Source organism: Phalacrocorax aristotelis, chromosome 3 (assembly GCF_949628215.1).
Source record: "Phalacrocorax aristotelis chromosome 3, bGulAri2.1, whole genome shotgun sequence".
NCBI classification, from domain to species: domain Eukaryota; kingdom Metazoa; phylum Chordata; class Aves; order Suliformes; family Phalacrocoracidae; genus Phalacrocorax; species Phalacrocorax aristotelis.
Genome location: NC_134278.1, coordinates 78594 through 105702, shown reverse-complemented (window position 1 = coordinate 105702; position 27109 = coordinate 78594). Strand labels below are relative to the sequence as shown.

Below are 27109 nucleotides of genomic sequence, written 5' to 3'. Positions count from 1 at the left end.
ATGGTTTTGGCTATACTTTTTTCCCTCAAGACCATGAATTCCACCAGGGTGTGATCACTGTAGTCCAGACTACCATCAGTCTTGACCTCTGCATGGGTGAACAACAGGTCCTGTATATAGATATAAGTTTATATATATGTATGCATGCACACACACACACATATATTTTTAAAGAAGATATCACACTCTGGCACAAATTAAAAGACAGGAAACCTGCAGTGAAGTGAACACATGGTCATGTGATGCTTACATGCAAAGAAATGGGTTGCAATAACCACCACACGGAAGGTTGCTGAGGCCTATAATTGTATAGCTGGAGAAGAAGCATATATGCAAAAATAATATCCAGTGTTAAATAACTAAGGGTGGTCGGAGTCTATCCTGAAATATGGCATTTGTTGTAGCCATGGCAAGATGTTTTGAAGAGGAAAGAGCATCAATATACAGTTCGCTTCAGCAGTAAGAAGTTGTGAAGTATTCCTGTAGGCTTTCAGGACATCCCCATTTTAAATGCAGCAGTCCTTTCAGCAGGTAATATTCAAGCCATTTTTGAAGGCATCTGAGGGCTGCAAAGACAATGTACAGAGGTTACTGTGTGCCTTTCATTTTATAATACTGGATTTCATCTGCTGTTCCATCTCCCAACCAGTTAGTATTTTAAGTTGCTTCATCATTACTTTGTCATTACTTTTCAATTTCTACTGCTCTGTATAATCTTCAAACCTGGCCTTAGTCCCTGCCCACTTACTTCCTAGATCATGAGATAAAATTTTGAACAGCCCAGTGTTAATATGGATCCCTATGGGATTCCCTCAGTGGCCTCACTCTCCTGAAAATGTCTCCTCCAAATGCCTCCTCTAACCTCCAACAAGACAACCATCCCATTTAATGCATGGCAGTCTCACTTTTTTAAGAGGTCTGAGTGAGGGATCTTGTCAAAATCTTTTGGAAATTCAAATAGCAGCTGCAGCAAGAAATAGTCAAAGACGTGGAAGTCTTCTTTTTAGGTTGACCTGTTTTCAAAAACTTGAAACAGTTGTCTGAAGTCTGTTTCCCTTTCACAGATGTCCTGGTGTCTCCCTCATACCCCACACCCTTCCTCTGCACATCAGTCCTCCTCTTTGCTGTAACCCTTATTGCCACATGGACTGGCCTCTGGTTTTCTTGAGGTGAAGCTGCTGTCAACAAAAATGGCACAGCATTTACCACCTGTCCTTGTCTGGGGAACAGGGATCATTGGCTGCCCACGTGCAATGCCCTGGCCACCAGGCTGGGCCATGACTGCCCCAGAAAAAGCAGGGCCATCCAAGGGCAGGTTAAGTACAGGCCTCTCCATCCACCGCAGCACATACGTGCATGCGCTGCAGCATGCAGAGGGGCAAGAGCCCGCTCTGAGGAGCAGGAGCTGGAGAGAAAGCTGCAACACTGGCCATGATTCTCCTAACCTTTTGTTTGGTTCTGTCTCACCCAGCAATCACTAAGATTGTTTCTTTTTTTATGGTTAGTCTATCTTTAAATAAAGGCGTTATTGGAATAACTAATTGGCTTTTGTTACCTGCTTGGGAAGAAAAGCAGAGAGGCTTGTTTCTCATGTGCAATCACACTTTTTAAAAACAAATGTCTCTGATTTAGAAGACCTCTGAACATAATTCAGATAGAGTTTTGGACCTGACACAACATGCATAAAAAGGGACATGCGCTAATTAATGTCTCAGCGGAGCTGCCCGATATAACTGCCACCCCCCTGCCAAACTTACTGTTAATCCTGCTGTATTTTAATAGTGAAATTGACCTACTTAATTTTGAAGATAGCTGGCTTTCAGAGTCAAGCAAAACTTTGAGAAATACTGTCATGCTTAGTGTTGGTTTCTTTACTAGCATCACAGTCAAGCAGCGCCCCAGAGTGACAGCAACCCTCCAGCTGTACATAGAATCATAAATCCATAGAATGGTTTGGGTTGGAAAGGACCTTTACAGGTCATCTAGTCCAAGCCCCCTGCAGTGAGCAGGGACACCTTCAACTAGATCAGGTTGCTCAGAGCCCCTCCAACCTGACCGTGAATGTTTCTAGGGATGGGGCATCGGCCACCTCTCTGGGCAACCCATTCTAGTGCTTTACCACCCTTTAGATCCAGTCTAAATCTCCCCTCCTTTAGTTTGAAACCATCACCCCTTGTCCTGTCACAACAGGCTCTGCTAAAGAGGCTGTCCCCATCCTCCCTATAGTCCCCCTTTAAGTACTGAAAGGCCACAATAAGGTCTCCCGCAGCCTTCTCTCCTCCAGGCTGAACAACCCCAACTCTCTCAGCCTGTCCTCATAGGAGAGGTGCTCCAACCCTCAGATCATTTTTGTGGCCTCCTCTGGACCTGCTCCAACAGTTCCATGTCCTTCCTGTGCTGAGGGCTCCAGAACTGGACACAGGACTCCAGGTGGGGTCTCACCAGAGCAGAGTAGAGGGGCAGACTCACTTTCCTTGACCTGCTGGCCACGCTTCTTTTGATGCAGCCCAGGACACGGTTGGCGTTCTGGGCTGCAAGCACACATTGTTGGCTCATGTCCAGCTTTTCATCCACCAGCACCACCAGTCCTTCTCTGCAGGGTAGCTCTCAATCTATTCATCCCCCAGCCTGTATTGATACGGGCGGCTGCCCCCACCCAGGTGCCTTGTTGAACCTCCTGAGGTTCTCATGGGCCCACTTCTCCAGCTTGTCCAGGTCCCTCTGGATGCTATTCAGTCCTTCTGATGTGTCAACTGCACTGCTCAGCTTGGTGTCACTGCAAACTTGCTGAGGGTGCACACAATCTCGCTGTCTATGTCATCATATTAACATATTAAACAGCACTGGTCCCAGTACAGACCCCTGAGGGACACCACTTGTCACTGGTCTCCATCTGGACATCAAGCCGTTGATCGCTACCCTCTGTATCAAACCAATCCCTTATCCACCAAACAGTTCATCCATCAAATCTGGATGTCGCCAATTTAGAGAGAAGGATGCTGTGGGGGACTGTGTCAAAGGCTTTACAAAAGCCAAGATAGATGACATCTGTTGCTTTTCCCTTGTCTACTGATGCAGTCGCTCCATCATAGAGAGCCCCTAGGTTGGTCAGGCAAGACTTGCCCTTGGTGAAATCATGCTGGCTGTCCTGAATCACCTCCCTGTCCTCCATGTGCCTTAGCATAGTGTCTTGGAGGATCTGTTCCATGATGTTCCCAGGCACAGAGGTGAGGCTGACAGGTCAGTAGTCCCCAGGGTCCTCCCTTCTACCCTTTTTGAAGATGGGCACAATGTTTCCCTTTTTCCAGTCACTAGGGACTTCACCTGACTGCCGTGACTCTTCACGTATCATGGAGAGTGTCTTGGCAACAACATCAGCCAATTCCCTCAGGACTCTGGGATGCATATCGTCAGGTCCCATAGACTTGTGTATGTTCAGGTTCCTCAGGTGGTCACAAACCTGACCTTCTCTTATAGTGGGAGGGGCTTTGCCCCCCTGGTCCCCATCTTGTGGTCCATCGACTTGGGAGGGGTGAGGAGAGAGGTTACCGGCGAAGAATGAGGCAAAAAAGTTGTTGAGTACCTCAGCCTTCTCCTCATTTGTTGATACTAGGTCATCCTTCTTGTTCATCCGGGGCAGGGTTGGGGTACACTTTCTTTAACCTTCCTTTTCTGGTTGACATACCTGTAGAAGCCCTTCTTGCTATTCTTTGCATCCCTTGCCAAATTCAGCCCCAGCCATGCCTTGGCCCTCCTGAACCCATCCCTGCACAGCCAGGCAGCATCCCTATACTCTTCCCAGGACACCTGTCCCTGCTTCCAGTGCCTGTGCATTTCCCTCTTGCTCTTTAGTTTGACCAGCACGTCTTGACTCAGCCATGCTCGTCTCTTCTCTTCCTTTCCTGATTTCTTACACACGGGAACTGAGAGCTCTTATGTTCTATGGAACACGTCCTTTAAGATCTGCCAGCTCTCTTGTTCCCTTGCCCCTGAGGAGCGTTTCCCAGATGGCCCTGCTGACTAACTCCTTGAATACCTGGAAGTTTGCTTTCCTAAAATTTAGGGTCCTGACTATACTCCTTGCTTTTCCCATATTCCTTAGGAGTGTGAAATCCACCAATGCGTGATCACTGCAGCCCAGGCTGCCTCCAATCTTGACATCACCAATGAGCTCATTTGCATTGGTGACCATCAGGTCCAGTATTGCATCCCCTTGGGTAGGGGTGTCTATTACCTGGCTTAAGAAGTTATCCTCAATGCATTCTAGGAATCTTCTGGATTCCCTGCAGCTCGCTGTGCTACTTTTCTGTGATTCTGTGATTTTCCAGCAGGTGTCAGGGTGGTTGAAGTCCCCCAGTAGGATGAGAGCCTGTGAACGTGAAGCCTCCTGGAGTTGGAGGAAGAATGTTTGTCAGTAGGCTCCCCTTGATTAGATGGCCTGTAGCAGACACCAGCCATAAGGTTCCCTTTGTGGCCTCTGTCTCTGATTCTTACCCATAAGCTTTCGACTTGCTCATGGTTATTCTTCAGGGACAGCTCTTCACACTGCATCAATTTCTTGATGCAGAGAGCAACACCTCTGCCCCTCCTTCCTTGCCTGTCCCTTCTAAACAGCCCGTAGCCATCGACAGCCACATTCCAGTCATGGGATTTGTCCCACCAAGTTTCAGTAATGGCAATGAGGTCATAGCTTACTAGCACTTGCCATGCAGGTCACTGAGGACAAAATTGTTCTGAGACCTGGTCCCGGGCCCTGGCTCTGCTCCCAAACCCACTGTCACTACACAGTGAAACATTCAAGTTACAGGTAATACTACTGCAAGGAAAATGAAGCACTGGAAGAGCTTGCCTGGCAAAGGTGGGGTGTTCTCTCCAAAGGAGATTTTAAAGAACAAGTCAGATGTACTCCATACCGATACAGCTATATGGCTAAGCGTATGATGTATGCTGCATGATTTCGCTTCCATGTGCCACGCACAGCAGTGGGGCTGTTTCATGCAGGCAGGAATGAATGACAAATTGCTGCTGTTGTCTCTGCATAAGGTGCATCCCCTGTTTCACAGGTCCTCCAAACCTCAACAGAACAGCTCAATTGTTTGGACATTCTGGCAACATTACAAGAGTGTAAACATCTCTAAAGCTACAGCACTGGATGACTTGCAGGGAAGGATGGTAAGTAATCTCCTGAAAAGTTCCTTGAATTATTATTAATGGCTTTTAACAACTCTTGGAACAACGGGAAAATCCTTGAGGGTGAAGAAAAGAAAAAAACCCAACCCCTGAAACAAGAAGATATTCTCTCTCCTCTTTGAAGAAAAAAAAAGAAGAGAGAAACAAAACTCTAGCGTTGCGCCAGTATTTAAAAAATGACAATCTGTGTGGTTAGCCTAAGTACAGCTTATCAGTCTGAAATCTCCCAGCAAACCAACAGAACAGTTGACATTAAAAGGATATCATAAGTAAAACCAACGACCATGGTTTCACAGAGAACAGTTTTCTAAAAATGTTATTTTTTAATTAATTACATGTCTGGGTTGGTAGAAGCAGCTAATGACATAAATTTCTGTAAGGCATTGTTCTTAGCCCTGCATGTTATACAAATATTGGTGGATTAATTAAATTACTTGTTTAATTAAATTTAATGTTAAAAAACATTAAATACTAGTTAGTAAATAACTGTAAATAAGGATTTGTCCTAGAGAATCCCAGAGTCTGCAGTTATTTGGCATCTTTATCAAGAATGTTAATGAAATTATAAAACAATTGCACAGAAAATCTGCAGATTGAAAAAGCTGATGACAAATGAAAGCAATGAAAAGATGATACAAAAATGTTTCCTGGAAAAGTTGCTCAAGAAAAAATACAGTTATTAAGGTCTCTGCTAGGGTAATTCTGTGAAATATATCATAATGTTTTAGAAAGGACAGAGGAGTTCATCAAGTGCTGTCTGGCCTTAAAGCCTGTAGACTTGAATTTCTACAAAGGAAATGGGCCCTCAGATGCATTTTCAGAACAATTTAAAAATATGATTAAGAGGGTAAATCGCAAACTGAATATAAACAGTGTAATGAAGCAGTTGATGAGGGAAAAAAGAGACAGCTAAGAGCAGAGCAACATTATCATTGTATTCTACATAAAACAGATTGTTACAGAATATTGCAATTGGTTCGTGTCTCTGGACTTCAAATGCCAAAAATACACTGATCAATATATAAAATGTCAGCAAAGAACAACAAAAAAACAACCAACAAAACAACTGTTTTGACTGAGACTAGCAAGCCTCTTTAGTTCATACAGCAAATTATGTATGGAGTTAATTATGACTACATATATACAGGAAGAAATTTCTGATACCATAAAGCTATTTAAGTTACCCAGACTGAGCAATATGAGATGCAGAGGCTGAAATTAAAAAAAGTTCAAATAAAAGGACACATCATTTTTAGTGTAACTAATCACTGGAACAAGTATCAAGTGACTAGCTGGTCTCTTTTTATCACTTCCCACACCCCTCAAAACTGAATCTCTTTCTAAATATCTGCTCAAATAGAATTTATAAAAGCAAGGCCAGGTTTGCTGGGGCAATGAGTGTTGACCCTCAAGGGTCCATGTTGGTACCAATGCTAGTAAATATCGTCAGCAATTATGTAGGCAGGGGGATTAAGTGCAGGTATGCAGATGACACCATGCTGAGTGGTGCAGTTTATTCGCTTGGGGGAAGGGATGCCATGCAGAGGGACCTTGACAGGCTTGAGGAATGGGCACATGTGAACCTTACGGAGTTCAACAAGGCCAAGTTGTGACCAGCAGATTGATAAGAGGTTCTCCTCCCCCTCTGCTCTGCCCCAGTGAGGCCACATCTGTGGTGCGGCGTCCAGTTCTGGGCCCCCCAGTGCAAGAAGGGCAGGGAACTGCTGGAGCAAGTCCAGCGCAGAGCTGCCAAGGTGATCAGGGGCTGGAGCATCTGCCTTGTGAGGAAAGGCTGAGAGACCTGGGCTTGTTAAGCCTGGAAAAGAGAAGACTGAGGGGGGATTTCATCAATGCTTATAAATATCTGAAGGGCGGGTGTCAGGAGGGTGGGGCCGGACTCTTTTCAGTGGTGCCCAACAGAGGCCAAGGGGCAACGGGAACAAGCTGGAACACGGGAAGTTCCACCTGAACATGAGGACAAACCCCTTCCCTGTGCAGGTGCCAGAGCAGGGGCACAGGCTGCCCAGAGGGGCTGTGGGGTCCCTTCCCTGGAGACATTCACACCCCGCCTGGATGCGGCCCTGTGTCCCTGCTTTGGGGGTGCCTGCTCAAGCAGGGGGTTGGATGGGATGAGCTCCAGAGGGCCCTTCCAGCCCCTGCCAGTCTGGGATTCTGTGAAGTGCAAGGTCTTGCACGTGGGTCAGACCAATCCCCAGTATCAATACGGACTGAAGGATGAATGGATTGAGAGCAGCCCTGCAGAGAAGGACTTGGGGATACCAAAATATTGGACATGAGATTGCAGTGTGTGCTTGCAGCCCAGAAAGCCAATTGTATCCTGGGCTGCATCAAAAGAAGCATGGCCAGCAGGTCAATGGAGGTAATTCTCCCCCTCTACTCTGCTCTCATTGGACCCTGCCTGGAGCCCTGTGTCCAGCTCTGGGGCCCACAGTCCAAGACAGGCATGGACTTGTTGGAGTGGGTCCAGGGAAGGTCATGAAAATTATCAGAAGGCTGGAGCACCTCCCCTATGAAGATAGGCTGAGAAAGTTGGGGTTGTTCAGCCTGGAGTAGGGAAGGCTTCGGGGAGATCTTATTGCAACCTTTCAGTATATAAAGGGGGCTTACAAGAAAGTTGTAGAGAGACTTTATCAAGGCCTGTAGTGACAAGACAAGGGTTAACGGTTTAAACTGAAAGAGGGTAGATTTAGACTGGACAATAGGAAGAAATTTTTTACGATGAGGGTGGTGAGACACTGGAGCAGGTCGCCCAGAGAAGCTGTGGATGCCCCATCATCGGAAGCGTTCAAGGTCAAGTTGGACAGAGTTTTGGGCAAGCTGGTCTAGTGAAAGATGTCCCTGCCTGTGGCAAACAGGGTGGATTAGATGGTCTTTAAAGGTCCCTTCCAACCCAAACCTGGATTTGCAAAATGTTAGACTAATTGAACTGTTAACAATGGATTGAACAGAAGACTCATGGGTAGCTTGAACAGTAAGCCTTATCACGGTAGGTTGTAGTACAATTAGCTGGTTTTATACATTATTTATAGCCCTGGATACACATGATGTTGTGAATTCCCCAATTAAAATACCTTCCTTGAGGCTATATTTTCCCATGCTCTTAGAGCAGTAGAGCATAGCTGCAGTCACATTGGGTAGCCTGCCATAGTCCATCTACAGGAGGATGCAGGTGCTCCCGAACAGATCACACTCCTCAAAAGCAGTGGACCATGCTGGTGCAGCAGTCCCACCACCTCTTAACGGCTTGAGCCAATTCAACAGCATACTGTAACACTGATGGAACATGAATGGACTGTTGGATGATTTTTTTTCCCCACATGCCATGTTATGTGGGTGAACGTTGTTGATGTAACTCTACAAAATCCAGGTGTTCATGAAGTGTCCGTGTCTAGAAAGCAGGTCTGGTTAGTTACACATAAATGACAGTAAATAGGACTCGACTGAAATCCACTAAGAAAAACCTCCTTTAATTCATGGGTTTATCATGTTGCCCATCTATTGGGTGGGAAGGTAGTAAATATGCGTGTTCAAAGTACAGCTGTGTGGAGTCGAGTACTGAGGAGAAATGGTGCAGACAACCGAGCAGCACCAGAGCATGCAGGACAACCATGTGGACAGGCTGGGGGCTTGTGCAAGTAGGGATGGTACCAAGAACACGACACACCAGACAGACAAGAAACCACATCCTTGCACTGGTGACATTTTATTTTGTCACCTTCTGATCTTGCCCCTCTTACTGCAGACCTTATACACCCTGCACCAAAGTCCACATATTTATACTCTCAGTGCAGCATTGCAACCACAGTCACAGATAGTTCAAAAGGCAGCCTAACTACTGCATGTAAATCACAATGGAGCACTGGCATGCTGTCTCACTACCATGGAGGTGTTAATCCCTGTGAGAGACAGACCATGGTCAGTTGGAGTCTGCTTTGCTTATTATACGGGAGAGCCAGTTCTTGAGAACACCCTGGCCATACTGCACTTCCCACTGTCAGGGCCAGTGTGATTATTCTGATAACAGCACATACGTACAAACCTGCCTGTTCACCAGGCACTGCAATGGCTTCCCTGTGAATTTCAGTATCAGCAATTTTGGTAGACAGTGAAAATTCACAGGGAGGTAACATGGAGGCAGCTGTCTATTTTCTTGCCTCCAAAACTGCAAGGAAAAAGTCAAATTTTGCAACTTCCTGGTACAGTGTGTGTTCGGGGAACAGAAATTCTGGAGAACCCATTCTCTGAAAGACAGAATAGAACTGCCTGTGCTGCTGCTTTCTAGTAGCTTCTATGACATCTGTTGCATTTATTGAGCGCAGGAAGATACTCCCTGTGATCCAGAGTTCATGCCAACACATGACTTAAAATAAAGAGCCCTCTCCTTTTAACCTTTTCTACACAGGGAAGCCACTGCTAGTATACCTCATTCACACAAAGGACGGAGTATTGAAAAGAAACAGGTGATATAAGACAATGAAGGTGGTGTCTACAGTGCAGAAAAAAAGGACACTATGGGAGCATGGGCATGACAAAGAACAACACACTGGCAAGGTAGTTCAGTGGAACCTGGGTTTCAGCATTAGCCAGACTGCTATTGTAGGTATGCACTGCCTTGCAGTAAGAATGTTTCCCAGGTGAGTCTGAAACAAGCAGTCTTCAGAGGGCCCACAAAGGCCATCTTATTACATTAGTTACTGGGGGTCTCTGAAAGGCCAGTGAATCTCCAAAAGATTGGAGAGTATTTATTCCTCACTGGACTGGAAGACCCTCTACATACATTCAATGCCCAGTGCTGGAGCTTTTAACTGAAAAGCTTTAGGATTACTCCTCTTCTAGGGATTTACTTCCGGCCTCGCTTGTGACTGGTTTTTAGAAATTCAGCTCTCCGTGCAACTTGGGGTTCCCCCTCCTCACTACTCGCGCTCTCATTGTCCACCCGCTGTGGATGACCTCTCTTACTTCTCCTCATTTTTTCAACGCCAGCAGTGGGGAGCTTCTTGGCAGACAGGGTCCCACTTCTCTTCTTTTTGCCCCGGGTCAAAGAACGTTTCTTCCGTTGCTTCCTCTGCTCTTCTCTTTGGCGGATTTTCATTAGCTTCTCAAAGCTTTTGGTGGTAGTTGTGTTCACATCAAACCAGTCCTGGAGGGTTTAGAAGGCAACAGGTTGGTACTGATGGTGGCAATACCATATAAGGCCTATTAGAGCTTATAATAAAGCTGCCTTGTGGGACAAGGGTTTCCTGAAATGTGAGATCTGGAAAGGCAGCTGCCTAATAAAGCTCCGTTCTTCAATGTTCCTCCTCAAGTGTCACTCTGTCTCAGAGGATTCAGATTTGATTTGGCAGTTGCCTGGCTAAAGGCATGGGAAGTGCTGAATAGCTGAACTAAGCAGCAGCAGCTTGGGACAAGATATATGACACGACACAGTTGCTCCCCAGAACAATGCGTAAGACCAGCTATGTTTAAGGAAATCAAAGGCCACTTGTGTCTGGAATCCTGTTCCCAGCACTAAGCAAGGAAAAAATAAAACAGGGCAAGCATCCAGCATTTCCTTCTCAAGACACTCTCCCCACCTCCAACAACCTGGGGTTTGAGGACTTCCATTCTGCCTGCCTTACCTCAGCATGCACAGAGTTGATGTGATACTTGACCCCACTCTCTGAAATGAACTCCTTCTCACACAGGAGACACTTGTATTTACCAGCCACAAAGTCTCCCTGGCACCAAAACAAAAAAATCCATCACCAGCTGTTTCCTAGAAGGCCAATACACCTATATATTGTATTTGAATCTTGCTCAGATATAACCCAGCAGTAAGAAGTAGAAACTCTTATTCACACCACATAATGCTTTAGCTACAGGAACACTGACATTATTGACCAGTTACGCCCAACAAAGCATAGGACTGCTCTGTGAGATGTTACAAGGTCTCCAGCACTGTATGTAGCTGTGAATCTACAGGACAGAGTGCAGTTTCATTAAAATGCACACCATCAAGATGCTTTTTCCTTGCCTCAAGCAGTGTTTGCAATGGCAACCCCATTAGCACATAGGGAAGCACTCAAGCTGTGAGGAACTCAGATTAACAGATGGCAGGACAACAGCTTGAATAAGGAGATATCTGAGGGACAGGGACAGTCAGGCTATTGGTATAAAAGATAGTGAGTACAGGAAGGCTACCAACCAAGGTACATGTGCCGAGGTGAGATTTGAGTCCTGAGACACTGCCATATACAGATTCACAACCCTGAAATAGTAAAAAAAAGCATGTCAGCAAAACTTTAGTAAGAAATCACTTCTTCCTGCATAAGAAAGTCTCAATTTCTGGAAGACAATTCCAGAAGGGATAAGAGAGCTAGGGGGATGGAAATACCAAGTCCTACAAGACCAGAAACTTCTGTTGAGAAGACCATTAAGAGAGACTTAAGCTTTCAGTAAGTTAAGGGGGAATGGACACAAATTGCTCTTGGGGAGATTCTGATTGGACACGAGAGGGAAATTTTTCACAGTGAGGACAGCCAACCATTGGAATAATCTCCCCAGGGAAGGGGTTGACTCGGCCACATTGGACACCTTCAAGGTCGTCTGGACAGGGTGCTGGGCCATCTTGTTTAGACTCTGCTCTTCCTAGAAAGATTGGACTAGATCCCTGAGGTCCCTTCCAACGTGGGATTCTGTGATTCTGTGATTTCAGTAAGTTAAATATTTCCAGTTTTTGAGCACATTTAGACATAATAAAGAGACTCCTGTCACAGTTACATTCACCCTCTATCAAAAGCCTGAGTGAAATGATGCACAGGGGCAAATACAAGACACTTCAATCTCTCCTGCCCTGGTCGTGTATCTAGTGGCACAGAGCAGAAGTACTGCATCTGACAGCAATGGTCCCAGTTAAAGGGCAGCTTTACAGGCCTAGCCCATGTGGACCTTTTGACATTAGTCTCAGAATACTAGATTGTGCTCAGCTGACAGCCCAGACCCTGAAACAGGAGGTAGGTGCAAGACAGGCTTCTGGGCTACTGGTAGGTGGAACAGGACAGCTGCTTTCTGGGGACAGCTCCACATACATCATCCTGTTGCAATTTTTGTACTTGGAAATGATGCAAGCCTGAAAACTGGGGAGAGAGTGCTGGGGGAGGAGTAGGGCAGGGGGAAGGCATTGTCTCTACACCAAACCCAGATGGAAGCCACCACTGACCCTTGGCTATTCAGCATTGTGCACCATAGTTTCCACCAATGGGCCATTTCTTCTCACTGGATCTGACTAGTGACTGTTGTGTGGGATTGTAAGAAACTAAGTGCACATGCAAAAGCATCCCTAGACCAGGACAACAGTGCCAGGCATGAGTCTTTTGTAGCCCATTTCCAGCTTTCAAAAGAAAACTTAATTGCTGTGCCAGATGAAGTCTCTCTATTCTTTCATTTCCATCTCTACTCCTCCCTTCTATAATTAGATTTAGCACACCTCCTAGACAGGCAGGGGCCTGTAATGTTTCCACTGCTCAAACCTCCAAATAGACCAGCTCTAAGCTGGATGTGAAAGCTGTACCAGTCTGACACCAAGTTACTGGCTCTGAAGTGGGCAAACACATCCCCAGAGGGATCACCCCCAGGGCAACAGTCCAAACAGGGTCTGGGTTACACTACCCAATCATACTGAGATGGAGCAGAATTTGTCTCCCACAGACAGACAAACTGCAGTGTCAGGGTTGTGGAAAGCTGTTGGCTCATACAGACCTGAGATCTGACCCCTTTGAGGCTTTAGAAACGCTTAAGAATTACCTGATTTGGGCAATGGACTCTTCGGTACATCTTTATCTCTGTTTTCCATTTGCACAGCACATCTTGACTAAATGTGGGCAGTCCAGGACGAGTATATTTCAGCTAAGATAAAGAGATGGAATTGAAAGCTGGAAGCAATGTTGGCCACACATAATGCCAAGTACATCCCTTCTCTCCTAGGCTGTGAGACAGAAGTGCTACATCTTCTCCGACTCAAACAGCCAAACTCTCAATAACCGATCTTTTCCCATCTCACTGACTCTACAAACATAACTGAATAAAAAAAAAATCCACAATACTAGAATCCAAAACTTCCTGTAACTTTGACTACAACAATTGCTTTAAATTTACTTATCCTAATAAAATAATAAATCATCCTTTTCCCTTGGGTTTCCCTTATAGCCTAAAAGATGCCCCTGGAAACTCTGAAGCCTGAAAACTATGAAATGCCACTGCATGGAAGCAGGGGTCTGCAGCCTATGACTTATGAGCAACATACTGCCTATAACTGCCTTTGTTACTTGTGCCCACTGAAAATTACAGCAATAGGACTTGAAAGTCATTATAGCCTACCTGGATAAAATACTTATACCACAGAAATTGCTACTGTAGCAATACTGTAATCTAGTCCAGAGAGAGCAAAACCTGATTCCTCCCACAAGATATCTTCAATATTGCTTTCCATTGGCCACTAAACACTGGGGACACTGGAGAGATGCTAGTGCAAGACTCATCTGATGCAAAGAAAGACTCAAATCCTATATAGCATTTTTAAGGCCTTGTACCTTCCGGTCATCTGGAATCAAATCTTGCAGAACTTTTCTCTTGGGCCACTCCTTGGCCAGCTCTTCTCCAGCTAGCTCATGGAGATAGTAGATTGCCACCTTTGCAGATCTCCTCTGAACTCTGCCTGTGTTATTTGGCTCCCGTTTTATTTCCTTCAGGCTCTCTGTTCTTCTCTCCTCATGGAGGAAAGTGACCTGCAATGAAGACCAAAAAATGGTGTCTCCTCCACTAGTTCCTATTTCAGTTACACTAAATACTGTGAATAAATATTCTGCCAAATCCCTCACAAAAAGGCTGCCGCAGATGTGGTTCACTGTCACAGACATAGCACAGAAGTGCATCCCACTAGCAAGACAGACCCCCAAATCTACTTGGGGGGGGTCACAGCAGTAAGGCTCAAGCAGAGAGTTACATGCAGCCATTGGTCTTGAAAGGATATCACAGCATTCACAGCAAAACCTTCACGGACAACAAGCGTAGTACTGCCTGTTCTGCTCCAATGTTGCGTCTTTTAAGAGCAAAGAAGAGCATCTCAAGCTATACATGTTAGCATCATTCTTTCATGGAGCAAAAGTCAGGCTGGGGCAAGTTTACTGCTGCTATAGTAATTTACTATTGAAAACTTCATCCCAGTCACAGAGCAGCTGTGACTGCTGCTAGAAAGGAAGTATCAAAGACAGAATACTGCAGAGAGACAGAAAAATGCAAAGATTTGCTATCCCTAATTACCCACTCAAGCAGCAGACAAAAGCATACGCGTGTCTCAAGTCGAATGACCGAAGTACCGCCACACTATCCTGATAACTGTGGCAATTTGCACTTACCAGCGCATGCTTAGATCGGAGATGGTAGACAAGTCCTGCCTTTGATTTGTATGCTTTTCCACAATGAGGGCACTGCACAGTCATTTTCTCCAGCTCAGAAGCAGCCTTCCCACATTTTTTAACATGGTATAGGTATCCATTTATGCTAGTGAAGCTGCCTGTGCAGCCCTGTCAATGCAGAAGAAAAATGCATGGAAGAAAAATGCTTTCCAAGTGATCATGACCACTGTGTATAGAATCCACAGTTTGCTGACCAAAGTACTATCACTTTTCCTGCTGGACCAGAGACAATCAGGTAGTAAACTTTAATGTTAGTCTATTCAGATAAACAAAACCTGGGACAAAGAATTGGCTGCAACTGGGAGAAACTGTTTCTTAGAACTTCTTTGTAGGTAGTGGGCATCAGAAAATTTCAATTTATGGAATGAAGAAGCAAGATGTTAAATGGGGATGCACAAAACAAAGATTTTCACATACAAATGGAGAAGTGTAGAAAAAGAGGAGGATTTTATACTTGGTCGGCTGGTCAAACTGTCTAGAACGCAGCAATATTAGGGTGAAGGTAAATAAAACTTTCAGCTATTCCTAGGATATAGCTATTGTCTCATGCTGCAGTGGAGGACAACAAAAACTCCAATGGTTCCTGCAGATGTCACTTCCTAGAGTATCTCCTAACCTTGAATCCAGTGATCAACTTGACACTGAACTTGGAAACAGGACTCTGCTCTGCTCCGGTGAGACCCCACCTGGGGTCCTGTGTCCAGCTCTGGAGTCCTCAGTACAGGAAAGACATGGACCTGCTGGAGCAGGTCCAGAGGAGGGCCACAAACACTATTAGAAGGCTGGAACACCTCTCCTATGAGGAAAGACTGAGAGAGTTGGGGTTGTTCAGCCTGGAGGAGGGAAGTCTATAGGGAGACCTTAATTCCAGCTTTTCAATACTTAAAGGGGGCTTACAAGAAAGGTCAGGACAGACTTTTTAATAGGGCCTCTCATCAATATGACAAAGGGTAAGTGGTTTTAAACTAAAGGATGGTAGATTCAGACTAGATATAAGGAAGAAATTTTCTACGATGAGGGTGGTGAAACACTGGAACAGGTTTCCCAGAGATGTTGTAGATACCCCATCCCTGGAAACAGTCAAGGCCAGGCTGGACGGGGCTCTGAGCAACCTAATCTAGTTGAAGGTGTCCCTGTTCACTACAGGGGGGTTGGACTCAATTACCTGTAAGGTCCCTTCCAACCCAAACCATTCTATGATTCTATGATACTCTGCCTTAAAAGCATAGCTAGGATCTTGAAACAAATACAGCTTTGGCCAGCACCAAAGCATACCCAGCAGAACTCTCATAATAGTTTACATTCATGCATCTGCTGCTGTTTTATTCAGGATACTTAGCACAATGCAGCTTACCTCCCTCGTACACTTCAGTTTTCTCATGCGCTTCAAAACCTTCCGAAGGCGGTCTCGCTCAAGCTGCTCATCCAATTCTCCTCCCTCGTTCACAACTGGCTAAAGCACAGCAGAAAGATGAAAGAAAAACACAGGATGCTTAGCATTTTCAATTCTTCTCATAGGGAATTCACTCCTCAACATACTACCGAATGAAAGGTTCTAAAATAACTGCATCTTTGCAACTTATGATTTTACAGAAGTGTATCCAATACAATGACCACTGTCTATGTCCCAGAACCATTTTTAAAAGGAGTAAAATGCCTTAAAACCACTCTGCAGATGAGTTTTAACATTTAGATAGCTATCCATGAACAAAACCTTGATAAGAAATGGTCCCAAACTATAGCTGCTAGGAAGGACAAGGGTATGCATTTCCATAATTACTCTTCTCCCCTTCGGCCTGCAGAGAGTACTTACTCACCTCTGTCATGCATCTTTAATATTTACTGGTCCTACCACTTCCACTTAGCCTAACTAAAGCTGAGCAGACTAACTGCCTGTAACGGTTATTCATCTATTCTAAACTACAGCTCAAGTTCTTCTCTATTCTCTCTCTGATGGTTATTGTATATTATTTCCTACACTACCTTATAATAATATTACACCTGGACTGAATAAAAAGTTAGAACTGAGTGACAGACGTATTCTTCAGGGCCAGAACATGATCCCTGACCTATTTAATTTACTAGTACATGTTTAGGTTCAGAAACCACAGTACTGGGAACTATGTAAAAACTAACAGTAATGAATTACCTAAACCTCACCCACGTTTCTGAATGACCTTTCCAAAAGTTCTAATTCTTTGCAACTACAGGAGACATTGCCTTCTTTAAAGTAATAGCAAAGAGGAAAAGCAGATTGTAGCATTAGTATCTTTACAGTAAATAGAGACAATAACTAAACTACTGCTTCTGCTTTTTTACCTTTGAACTTGTAAAGAACTGAAATCTAGTCTGCTCTGGATGCAGAAAAACTCCTACTTTCTAGCAAAGGACTGAAAATTGCAGCCTAATGAGCAATCATTTTTTTTCTGGTTGAAAATGCCTTTTGTGTGTGACATATAACCACCCTAAACAGAAATTCATCCTCTCTTTCTAAGATGTAGCATGCCTACCATCTCTGGTAACATTCTACTGTTTTTTTCAGATGTCAGATCTCACAGGAAAATTAATAGGTAGACAAGATTGAACGGCTACCGCATTTGAAAAAACACACCATGTTTTTGTGTGCACCAGGGAAGGAACAAAAGACTGTCTTGCCTGTAGGATTTTTATATGCAAGGCAGTTGTGTTACCTGATTGTTATGGTCTGCCATGACATGGTATTTCATCCCTCCTAAAGACTTCAGCTGCTTCCCACAGTGATGACATGTGAACATTTCCTAGAAATAAACAAGGGCATGGTGCATTTAACTGTAAATTATCCAAAGCAGTATGAAGCTCTTTGGGTGAAAGGAGCAGGAAAGCAGAACATTTTATCTGGGCCTGCTAATTGCCCATTAAGAACAGAAGAGATTTTATGGAGCCTAAAATTTAGGGGAACAACGAAACAGATACACCTTTGTTCACTACCCCAAACCTCCAGCAAAAGGCTAAGAAGCACCAAGCACAGCCTCTTAGAGATGTATAAAGGACTCTTGCTTAGAGGCACAATGATGAGATGAAACTGGTTTTAAATACAACACAAAACAGTGTGCCGGCATTTCTATTAGCAAGCTGAAGAGCAGTAAAGAAAAATTGCTCATTTCTCATGTTCTTACCTGCCTGCAATTTACCATATGTTTCTTCAGTCCTTCTACAGTCTTTCTCACCACAGCCCGGCATGTTGGACACGTAACTCGGCCTTTGTCCTGAATTTCCAAAGACCATTGCTCTTCCACACTACCTGTCAAAACCAAAGGTTTGGAATAGAACTGCAAACACAATATCTTTTTTTTTTTCTTTTGACATGTACTATGCTACCAAATTCATGTCCAGCTACACTTCAATAGGTTTAACTCATTTGCAGCTTTAAATGTGCCACGTGACAAGGCATACATTGCTCCTTTTGAGAGATCATTTTATAAAGACTCTTTAATCCTACCATCCCCTTGCAAGCAGTGTTCTTCCACTTGTTCAGTAGAGATTTCTCCTTCATTCATTTTTATTACACAATTACTTTAGCATGCAGAGTAAACTTTTCTTTCAGCAAAAGGCTTTCCACAGTAAAAGCAGTCACAGATGTGACTGAACTGTTTCAAACAAAGTCCACGGTTCAGTTCTACTAACCAAATCTTTAGAACGCCACTTACGTTAGCCAGCAGTTTTGGCACTGAAAGAGAACAGAGCTGCACCACCAAGGCAAGTTACTCAGCAGCTGAGGAAAAGTACCCTGTGTGGCATGGTTTCCAGTTCTTGGCCCTTTCTGAAATGCTAAGCAAAAGCTTAGCATGATCCACAAGGATTATGAAGAGAGTGGCTTAGCTGCCATCTGCTTGAATTTTTATCATAAGAAGATCTAAAGGCTTTCCTTTTTACCCAGTAATAACAGGCAGGCGTTGTCCCTCCCCAGGTGGCTGGGGGAAAAGTCTGTGTATCAAACAGCACTTGGCAGAAAACTACGGTATTTAATGAGTGCTGTGAGCTACACATAACAAGCCATTCCACTTGCTAAATCAAGGCTAATGTTATTTTTCTAGGATGGACTGCTTGGGTCTCTGGCTACCAGGTTACCAGAAGAGGTGATTTGGCTGAAACAGCTACGGAGTTTTTCCTGCAAACATATTCTGCTGAGTAAAAAGTATAAGTATTTTTGAGTTTTATAGTGAATTTTAACAGGCTTTTGCTCAGTTCAGAAAAGTGATTCTCCCTTCACTGCTCCATTATGCAGTGGTAAAACCACGTGGAACCACACTATTAGGCAGTATGCAGTCCCTCCAATCTTGCTCTGCAGTACTGACACAGTGCCAAAAAGACAGCAGCCAGTTCTTCCTTGTCAACAGTGAGGTGAACAACAAAATGGAAACACCAGAAACACAGCTGTTGCTCAGATTCAAATCCTAGAATCACATCTATCTTCTAGGTGCTTTATAAACAATCCTGAGCAACTACTACTTCTTACCTGTGCCAGTTTCTGGTTCTCTCTTAACACAGTGGCCTTTCATTTTGGAGTTCTGTTGTGTTCCAGCTTGCTGTTTTTTTCCTGTTATACACAAACAAGAAAGACAAGAAGACTTAATTCTGTGAACCTTGTTACAAAAAGGCAGAGATTTTTTTGCTAGGAGGTTGCTGTTTAGTCTGCTGCCTCAGAGCTACTAATTCAGAAATGTTCAATGCCTTTTTTTTTTTTTTAAAGGAATTTCAAGATTATGTTCCCTACACCCTCTCAAAATCCATAGCTATTTACAGTTGCATACATTAGTCCCACTCAGATATCTGTAATCTGTATGGTTGTTCATATACAAAGCTCGGGGAATGGGAATTCTTCACACTGAAACATCCTGTGTTCACAGTATGGCTGAGCCAATCTAATGACTTGCTGACAACCATATGGACAGTCCCATTTCTCTACTCATTCTTGTTTCCATTAGACTAAACAACTCTTATTGTTTCAGTATTTTCTTATAGGTAACGCTTTTTGCTCTCTTCTTGTTCCTGTTCTCTTCAGTTGATCCACATATTTCCTGAACTGCAGTGCCCACTGATGAAAACAGCACTCCAAGTGTGGTCCTGCATTAGAGCAGAATTACCTCACATGTCTGAAAGTCTACATCCCTGCTCAAACACCTCAGTGTAACATCTGCCTTTTTAAAAAGAAGTATGACACTGTTGGTCCCTATTTGGCTTTTGATCTGTTACAAATCTCAAATCTTTTTCTGAAGAGCTGTCACCTAGGAGATTGCTCTTTGCCTTTCAGCTGTGCTAACATTTCTTCCGAACTACAGTATCTTTAATTTTACACACTACATTCCATTCTATTTTTAAAACTGTTTCTCTAACATCAAGATCACTTTCGGTTTTAGCCTCTCCTCCAACACACTTGCCATCTCTCTCAGCTTTGTGCTGTATATATACTTCCAAGTCTTTGGCAACAAAAACAATAGTTAGAATTGAACTTAGGACACATTGTGAACCATCATTCTATACATTTTTCTATTTCACAGAAATCACAGAAACATTAAGGTTGGAAGGCACCTTCTGAGATCACCTAGTCCAACCCCTGTGTTCATGAGTGGTCAGCTAGAGTAGGTTGCCGAAGAACGTGTCAGTAAAGTTTTGGGCAGCCTGTGCCAGGGTTTGACCACACGCATAGTAAAAAAAAAAAGTGTATTCTTGTCTTTAGATGGAATTTTTTAATTTTAATTTGTGCCCATTGCCTCTTTTCTTATCAGTGAGCACTACAGAGAAGAGTCGGGCTTCCTTTTCTTCATTCCCTCCCATCAAGTATTTGTACACACTGATAAGATTCCCCCCAAGCCTTCTCTTCTCCAGACAGAAGAGTTGCAGCTCTCTCAGCCTGTCCTCATAGGAAAGATATTACAGCCCCTCAATCATCTTTGCAGCCCGGTATTGGGGAGCCCAGAACTGGACATGGTGCTCCAGATGTGGCCGCACCAGTGCTGAGCAGAAAGGAAGGATCACCTCCCTCGACCCACTGGCAACCATCTTCCTAATGTAGCCCAGAATGCTGTTAGCTGCCTTTCCCAGAAGCGCATGTTGCTGGCTCACAGTCAGCTTCCTGTCCTCCAGGAACCCAAGGTCCCTCTCTGCAGAGCTGGTTTCCAGAAAGTTAGCCCCCAGCATATACTGGTACATGGGGTTATTCCTGCCCAGCCACAGGACTTCACATTTCTCTTTGGTGAACCTCAAGAGATTCCTGCCTGCTTAATTCTCCAGCTTGTCCAGGTCCCTGTGAATGGCAGCACACCCATCTAGTCTACCAACACTCACAGAATCCCAGACTTGTGGGGGCTAGAAGGGATCTCTGGGGATCATCCCATCCAACCCCCTGCTTGAGCAGGCACCCCCAAAGCAGGGACACAGGGCCGCGTCCAGGCGGGGTGTGAATGTCTCCAGGGAAGGGACCCCACAGCCTCTCTGCGCAGCCTGTGCCACTGCTCTGGCACCTGCACAGGGAAGGGGTTTGTCCTCATGTTCAGGTGGAACTTCCCGTGTTCCAGCTTGTGCGCGTTGCCCCTTGGCCTGTCGTTGGGCACCACTGAAAAGAGTCCGGCCCATCCTCCTGACACCCGCCCTTCAGATATTTATAAGCATTGATGAGATCCCCCCTCAGCCTTCTCTTCTCCAGGCTGAACAAGCCCAGGTCTCTCAGCCTTTCCTCACAAGGCAGATGCTCCAGCCCCTGATGCCCTTGGCAGCTCTCCGCTGGACTCTCTCCAGCAGTTCCCTGTCCTTCTTGAACTGGGGGGCCCAGAACTGGACACAGCACTCCAAATGAGGTCTCACTAGGGCAGAGCAGAGGGGGAGGATAACTTCTATCGATCTGCTGGCCACACTCCTTTTAATGCAGCCCAGGATACTGTTGGCCTTCTTGGCCCCAAGGGCCCGGTGCTGGCTCATGGTCACCTTGCTGCCCACCAGGGCTCCCAGGGCCTTCTCAACAGAGCCACTTTCCAGTAGTTCAGCCCCTAAGCCGTACTAATGCATGGGGTTATTCCACCCCAGGGGCAGGACCTTGCAGTTGCTCTTGTTGGATTCCCTGAGGTTCCCCTCAGCCCAGCTCTCCAGCCTCCTCCCAGTTTTGTATCATCTGCGTGCTTGCTAAGCATGCACACCATCCCATCGTCCAGGTCATTAATGAATATGTTAAACAGTAGTGGCCCCAGTCTTCACCCCTGGAGTATACCACTAGTCATGTGCTTCCAGCTAGACTTTGTGCTGGTGATCACAACCCTCTGAGCCTGGATATTCAACTGGTTTTCCATCCACTGCACTGTTCATTTATGTAACCTGTACTTTGTCAGCTTGTCTATGAGGATTTGTGGGAAACAGCACCAAAAGCCTTACTAAAGTTGAGCTGAATAACATCCACTGCTCTCCCCTTGTCCACCAAGCCAGTAACCTCATTGCAGAAGGCTATCAAGTTGATTAAGCATGATTTGCCCTTCGTGAATCCATGCTGACTACTCCCAATCACTATCCTGTCCTTCATGTGTTTGGAAATGCTTTCCAGGAGGATTTTCTCCATCAGCTTCCCAGGGACTGAGGTGAGGCTGATTAGCCTGTAGTTCCCCAGATCTTCCTTCTTTCTGTCCTTGAAGATAGGAGTGATATTTGCCCTCTTCCAGTCTTCAGGAAACTCTCCCAGTCGCCATGACCTTTCAAAGATAATCAGGAGTGGCCTCACAATGACATAAGCCAGCTCTCTCAGCACTCAGTGCAGCCTGTCAGGCCCCACAGCACTTAGGTATGTCCGGTTTGTTTAAGTGCTCTAACCTCATTCTCGTTCACTGAGCATAAGGCTTCCTTGCTCCAGACTTTTCCTCTTGTCTCAGGTACCTGGGATTCCTGAAGGATTCCTTTAACTGATAAAAACTGTGGCACAGGAAGCACTGAGTACCTCAGCTTTTTCCATGTCATTTGTCACCAGTTCCCCTGCCTCGTTCAGCAGTGCATTCACGCTTTCTCTCGTCTTCCCTTTGCTGTTTACGTACTTGTAAAATCCTTTCTTTCATTGGCTTTCACATCCCTTCCCAGATTCAGCTCAGGTGGGCCTTGGCTTTCCTAACCTCATCCTTGCAAGACTGGACAGCAAACGTATCCTTCTCCTGTCACCTGTTCCTACTTTCACCACTCGTACACTTCTTTTTGCACCTAACCACTGATTAACAACCCTTTGAAGGTATGAAAGACCTATGATATCAAGCATCTTCCCCGTCTGTCTCTGTGGTAAAAGAAAATTACAGTCATCGGGTTTGATTTCTCCTCCTTAACAAACCCATATTGCTGTCATCATCTACTCATTAATCTCTAGATGTTTACAAGTAATTTGTCTGATTATTTAGTCCAGAAACTTTTGGGAAACTGAAATGAAGCAGACTAGCCTATACTTCCCCTACTTCATTTCCTCTCTCCCTGTTTGACTCTTAAGAGAGACTGAAATTAGGACAGAAACTAGTCAACAGCCTCCTATAACAAATTACCCAGAATCAGAAGTAGAGTTAGAAGACAGCAGAGGATAGCATTCGGGCAGCAAGGAAGTCTGAAGTACCTGGAGGCTTGTAACTAGGAATTACAAGTTATTTGTATTACCTGAAATCTTCTGCTTCTTCTTGGGAGAGTCTATAAGATCTTCGTGTTCCCCTTGCTCAGATTTCCTCTTGCCTTTCAATAGTACTTCTGCTAATGAGTAAGAACAGAAATGCTTCAGTCTCGTTATTCAATCAGGATAACAGATTTGAGTCTGCTGCTGCCTCAGCTCATCCTCATATTCAATACTTTTTTTTTTTAAAAAAAGTTTTTGTGAGGCACCTGGACACACAGTGAGCTAGACGCAGCCTTTTGACTCTGTAACATTTAGGCGCTCCACAGCTTGCACAGAAGATATGGAAGAAACCGTGCCACAGCATGGTCTGGGAAAATAATAGTCCTCAGGAAAAGAGCCAGAAGGTGCTAGATTATGTCATAAAAAGCTCATCTGCGCACACACAAAAAGGAGCATAGAGAAACAATGGCAGGTAGGGAAACCCAAATAATATCCTACCTCCCCTTACTATTTCCAGGCCTATCAAAGGCTTATCTCCATGAACACAGAGAAGTACAGGAGCACAATGGTTGACAGGGGAATACAAATTATGGGCTCAAAGAAACAGACACCTTCCTCCCAGGCCTGTTCCAGGAGACCCACCAGGAGTCAATGGGAGCCACCTTCTGAAGCACCCTTTGGAAGGTGGGAGCAGTGAGAAGGGAGAGTATGGTGTTAATGCCCAGGGTTATGTGACACATTAGATGCTAGCGAAGAACAATTCAGGATTACACAAGACTGGGATGTTTAGAAGCAGTATCAAAGGAAAGGAAAGGGAGAGAATTAGCTGATTTGGGGAGGAACGAGTGTGGGAAAATAGAGGACAAGACCATTTGCTTGTAAACAGGTGGTTGGTCAGTATGAAAGTCTGGTCATGCCTGACACCAAATCTGAGGGACAAGGGGAATGCAATGTCTGTGAGTGTGACCCTGTCTGTAGGGAGGTCTACCCAGCAACTGGCATGGCTCTGCAGGCCTCAGGGGCTAGTACGTCCACGTACCAGCAGCTGAGGAGATTGGAATCCAAAGACCAGACACTGACTAAGTGTTTAAAGTCCAGCTACAGGAGAGATCCACATTGCACATACGTGTGCATACACAAACATACACATACATATATATGTACTACTTTTTTATATATGCTTCTTTTCCCTCACTAACACATCTTCATCCTGATCAGCCAGAGACAGAAACAGGATGAAGGCGGTTGGTGCTGTTTGTGCGCATGCCGAATGTGCCTCTCTGTGTTGATCTGTGTGGCTGGCTGTGTATACATGTTGTATATGTGTGTTTATACCTACAGGAACACACGCTTAGTCTCACTACTGGTTTGACCTGCAGCAACCTCGCTTCTATGAAGCTACCAGATTTGGCTCTCCCCACAACAGGACAGAATACAGATTCTGGCTTAGAGATGAGAAGAAAGCCCATTAAAGAAGAGCAAAGTTTTGGCTCTCCGCCACACAGGGAGTTTGGAAAACAGCTCCTAGGCCAGGAAATCTGAACGTTCCTACAACACCATAAGACCCAACCCACTCCAAATCAGAAAACCATAAGTGAGAAAATAAAAAATAAAAACATTCATAACAACAACAAAAATCTACCGACGACAAAAGCCATGTCTAATCCAGAATACTGCTGAATGGTCCCCTTTTCTACATCTTTACTGTTGCTTGTTCTACTTCTAAAGCTCTCAAAGCATATTCCTGATATGAGCGGCAGAACCCTTATACATATCACTCCTACAGATAAATCTGAGTTCCATCACAGAATCATTAATTTTAATAGACAAGTCACTCAAAAGGAACTGTATAACTTCCTCTGTAGTGGAGGAAGTTTATTTCTCCCAATACATGAGCAGCATTACCAAGCTTGTAATTTGTGGCTGAACTGCAGCATGTCTTTCAGAAGTCATCTAATCTCATAAAAGAACCAAAGAGAAAAACATTTTGCACCGTGCCAAAGGTGCCAAGTACCTTTTTTTTCTGAGGATTTGTTAATGCTGTTTTTTATTCCTCTCATTTCCAACCAGTAAGCAGGCCTGCGAATGGTCCGCTTGCTTCTGGACTCTGCACTTCCGTTCACTGGACTCTTCGGTGAGGCAGAAGAAATGTTGCTGACTGTCTCAACATAGTTACTGTTCAGTCCTAGGACAGTAGTTTCCACCTCCTCAAGTTGCTTAGACCTGGAAAATATCAACCTGAAATCCTATGCATATGTATGCATACACTCACACACAAAGCTACAATAACTTGACAGACATCTCTTGCATCTTTCCCAGTACTCTAAAAATTCATCTCACAGTTCATTGAATCTCCTAAGTTTTGTGAACTGACAAGTGCCAGCAAGATAAAACATCCTAAATGTTATTTTTCAGTACATCTTTTAGAGAATGACATTAGAAAGCTAATTGAGAGGAACAGAAAAAAACATATTCATCCTGCCTCAAACCTTCAACTTAAGAAACAGGCACAAGTTAATCTCAATTTAAAAATATTCATTTATCCGTAAGCAACTGATGTGGAATGTAAGAATTCTTCTGCAGCCCATCATTAAAAAAGAGACCTTTGCCATCCTACAAAGGGCAAGATCTCCTTCAGTATGTACTCCCAGAGTCAGACTCTATACAATTAAGACAACGCTAAGAAGAATTTTAACCAGCAAGCCTTTCAGCAATGAAGACAGCCTTATACTGTATCCTAAAAATCATCCTACATTAAAGACTAATTTAGGCTAGCCAGCAGCACTGATTTTTCTTCCTAGAGATCACAGGGAACTTTGCTTCACTATTCTCAAATATTTCTCACAGCCCTTAAATCCCTGGGCATTTACACTGCTGTATATGACAGCAAAATGATTAGGTGTCAAAGAAACATAGAGTATCTATTGTCTAGGAAAATACCATTAATATAAGAGGAAAGAACAGAAAACAGAAACACTTTTCAACATAACCTACTGCTACCACAATTCACAAACTTAAATAAGCAGATTGCTTGAATGATGATTGTGATGGCCATCCCAGCAATACTCTCCCACACCCTGAGCTGTGGAGCTCAGTGTTTTAACACATCAGTCCAGAAATTAATAAGTGGGAGACACCGATGGTAGCAGGTCAGATCAGTATATACTATGATAAGGAGTACTGCTGAAGGATGGGGAGAAGAATTCTCAAATTAAAGCCTTTCAGTTGCAATCACACTCAAAATACATTGATTTGGGGACACCAATTGGTCTTGAATATAAAATATTTATCTTTTCAGTGTTAAAATGCTTTTGAAAACAATAAATGAAAGCTAATACCCCTTGATGTGTCAGAAAAGCACTTTTGCTACAACCCAACATGCAAAGTCAGTTGAGACTCTCATGACACAAACCAAAATGGATGCATTTTGTAAAGACTAGATATGGTTTTCCAATAGGAATCTCAGCTTTTTTTCTTGCCCTCAGTCAAACCAGACAAGAAACATTCACATACTTTTTGTTTCCCAGAGGCCTCTTGACCTTATGTTGTCTGTGATGTCCAGGCCTGGTGTCCTAACAAAGTAGAACAATTTACATTATCAGCATAATTTTTCTTCTTTTTACATTTTTCACTTTTCAGTTAAACACAATCACCTGCGCTTTGAGGATGTGCATAGCATCCTTTGAAAAGGAAACCACTGTTTTCTGCAACAAAGAAGTGTTTAACCCTTCCAACTCCAGCTGAATTAGAACTGGAAACAAAATAGGGATGAGCCCCTCTACGCTCCCCATATGAAAGCAAATCATTCCCCTTGCACTGGGGCATGACAGAATGTTCTTTGCCTCCA

The 27109-nt window shown here is 44.3% G+C and overlaps 1 protein-coding gene across 12 annotated transcripts in view; it reads right to left on the bottom strand.

Annotated features, from left to right (window-relative positions):
* Positions 1–284: 284 nt before the first annotated feature.
* The window catches only part of ZNF512 (zinc finger protein 512), a 29503-nt gene continuing 2678 nt past the window's right edge, over positions 285–27109 (bottom strand). For 4 of the 12 annotated variants that reach the window (XM_075086283.1, XM_075086290.1, XM_075086289.1 and 1 more), the window contains 13 exons: positions 26776–26834; positions 25277–25485; positions 23310–23399; positions 19159–19239; positions 17819–17943; positions 17354–17440; positions 16018–16116; positions 14604–14771; positions 13779–13973; positions 12994–13095; positions 11396–11458; positions 10830–10928; positions 8658–10351 (listed from right to left, as the gene is read on the bottom strand). In XM_075086283.1, coding sequence (XP_074942384.1) covers positions 10052–10351; positions 10830–10928; positions 11396–11458; positions 12994–13095; positions 13779–13973; positions 14604–14771; positions 16018–16116; positions 17354–17440; positions 17819–17943; positions 19159–19239; positions 23310–23399; positions 25277–25485; positions 26776–26834 — 1677 coding nt within the window. In that variant the 3' untranslated portion in view covers positions 8658–10051. Of the gene's footprint in view, positions 567–4234; positions 4388–8657; positions 10352–10829; positions 10929–11395; positions 11459–12993; positions 13096–13778; positions 13974–14603; positions 14772–16017; positions 16117–17353; positions 17441–17818; positions 17944–19158; positions 19240–23309; positions 23400–25276; positions 25486–26775; positions 26835–27109 lie in introns of those variants that run through there. The other 8 variants (XM_075086284.1, XM_075086294.1, XM_075086293.1 and 5 more) reach the window with 5 other exon arrangements.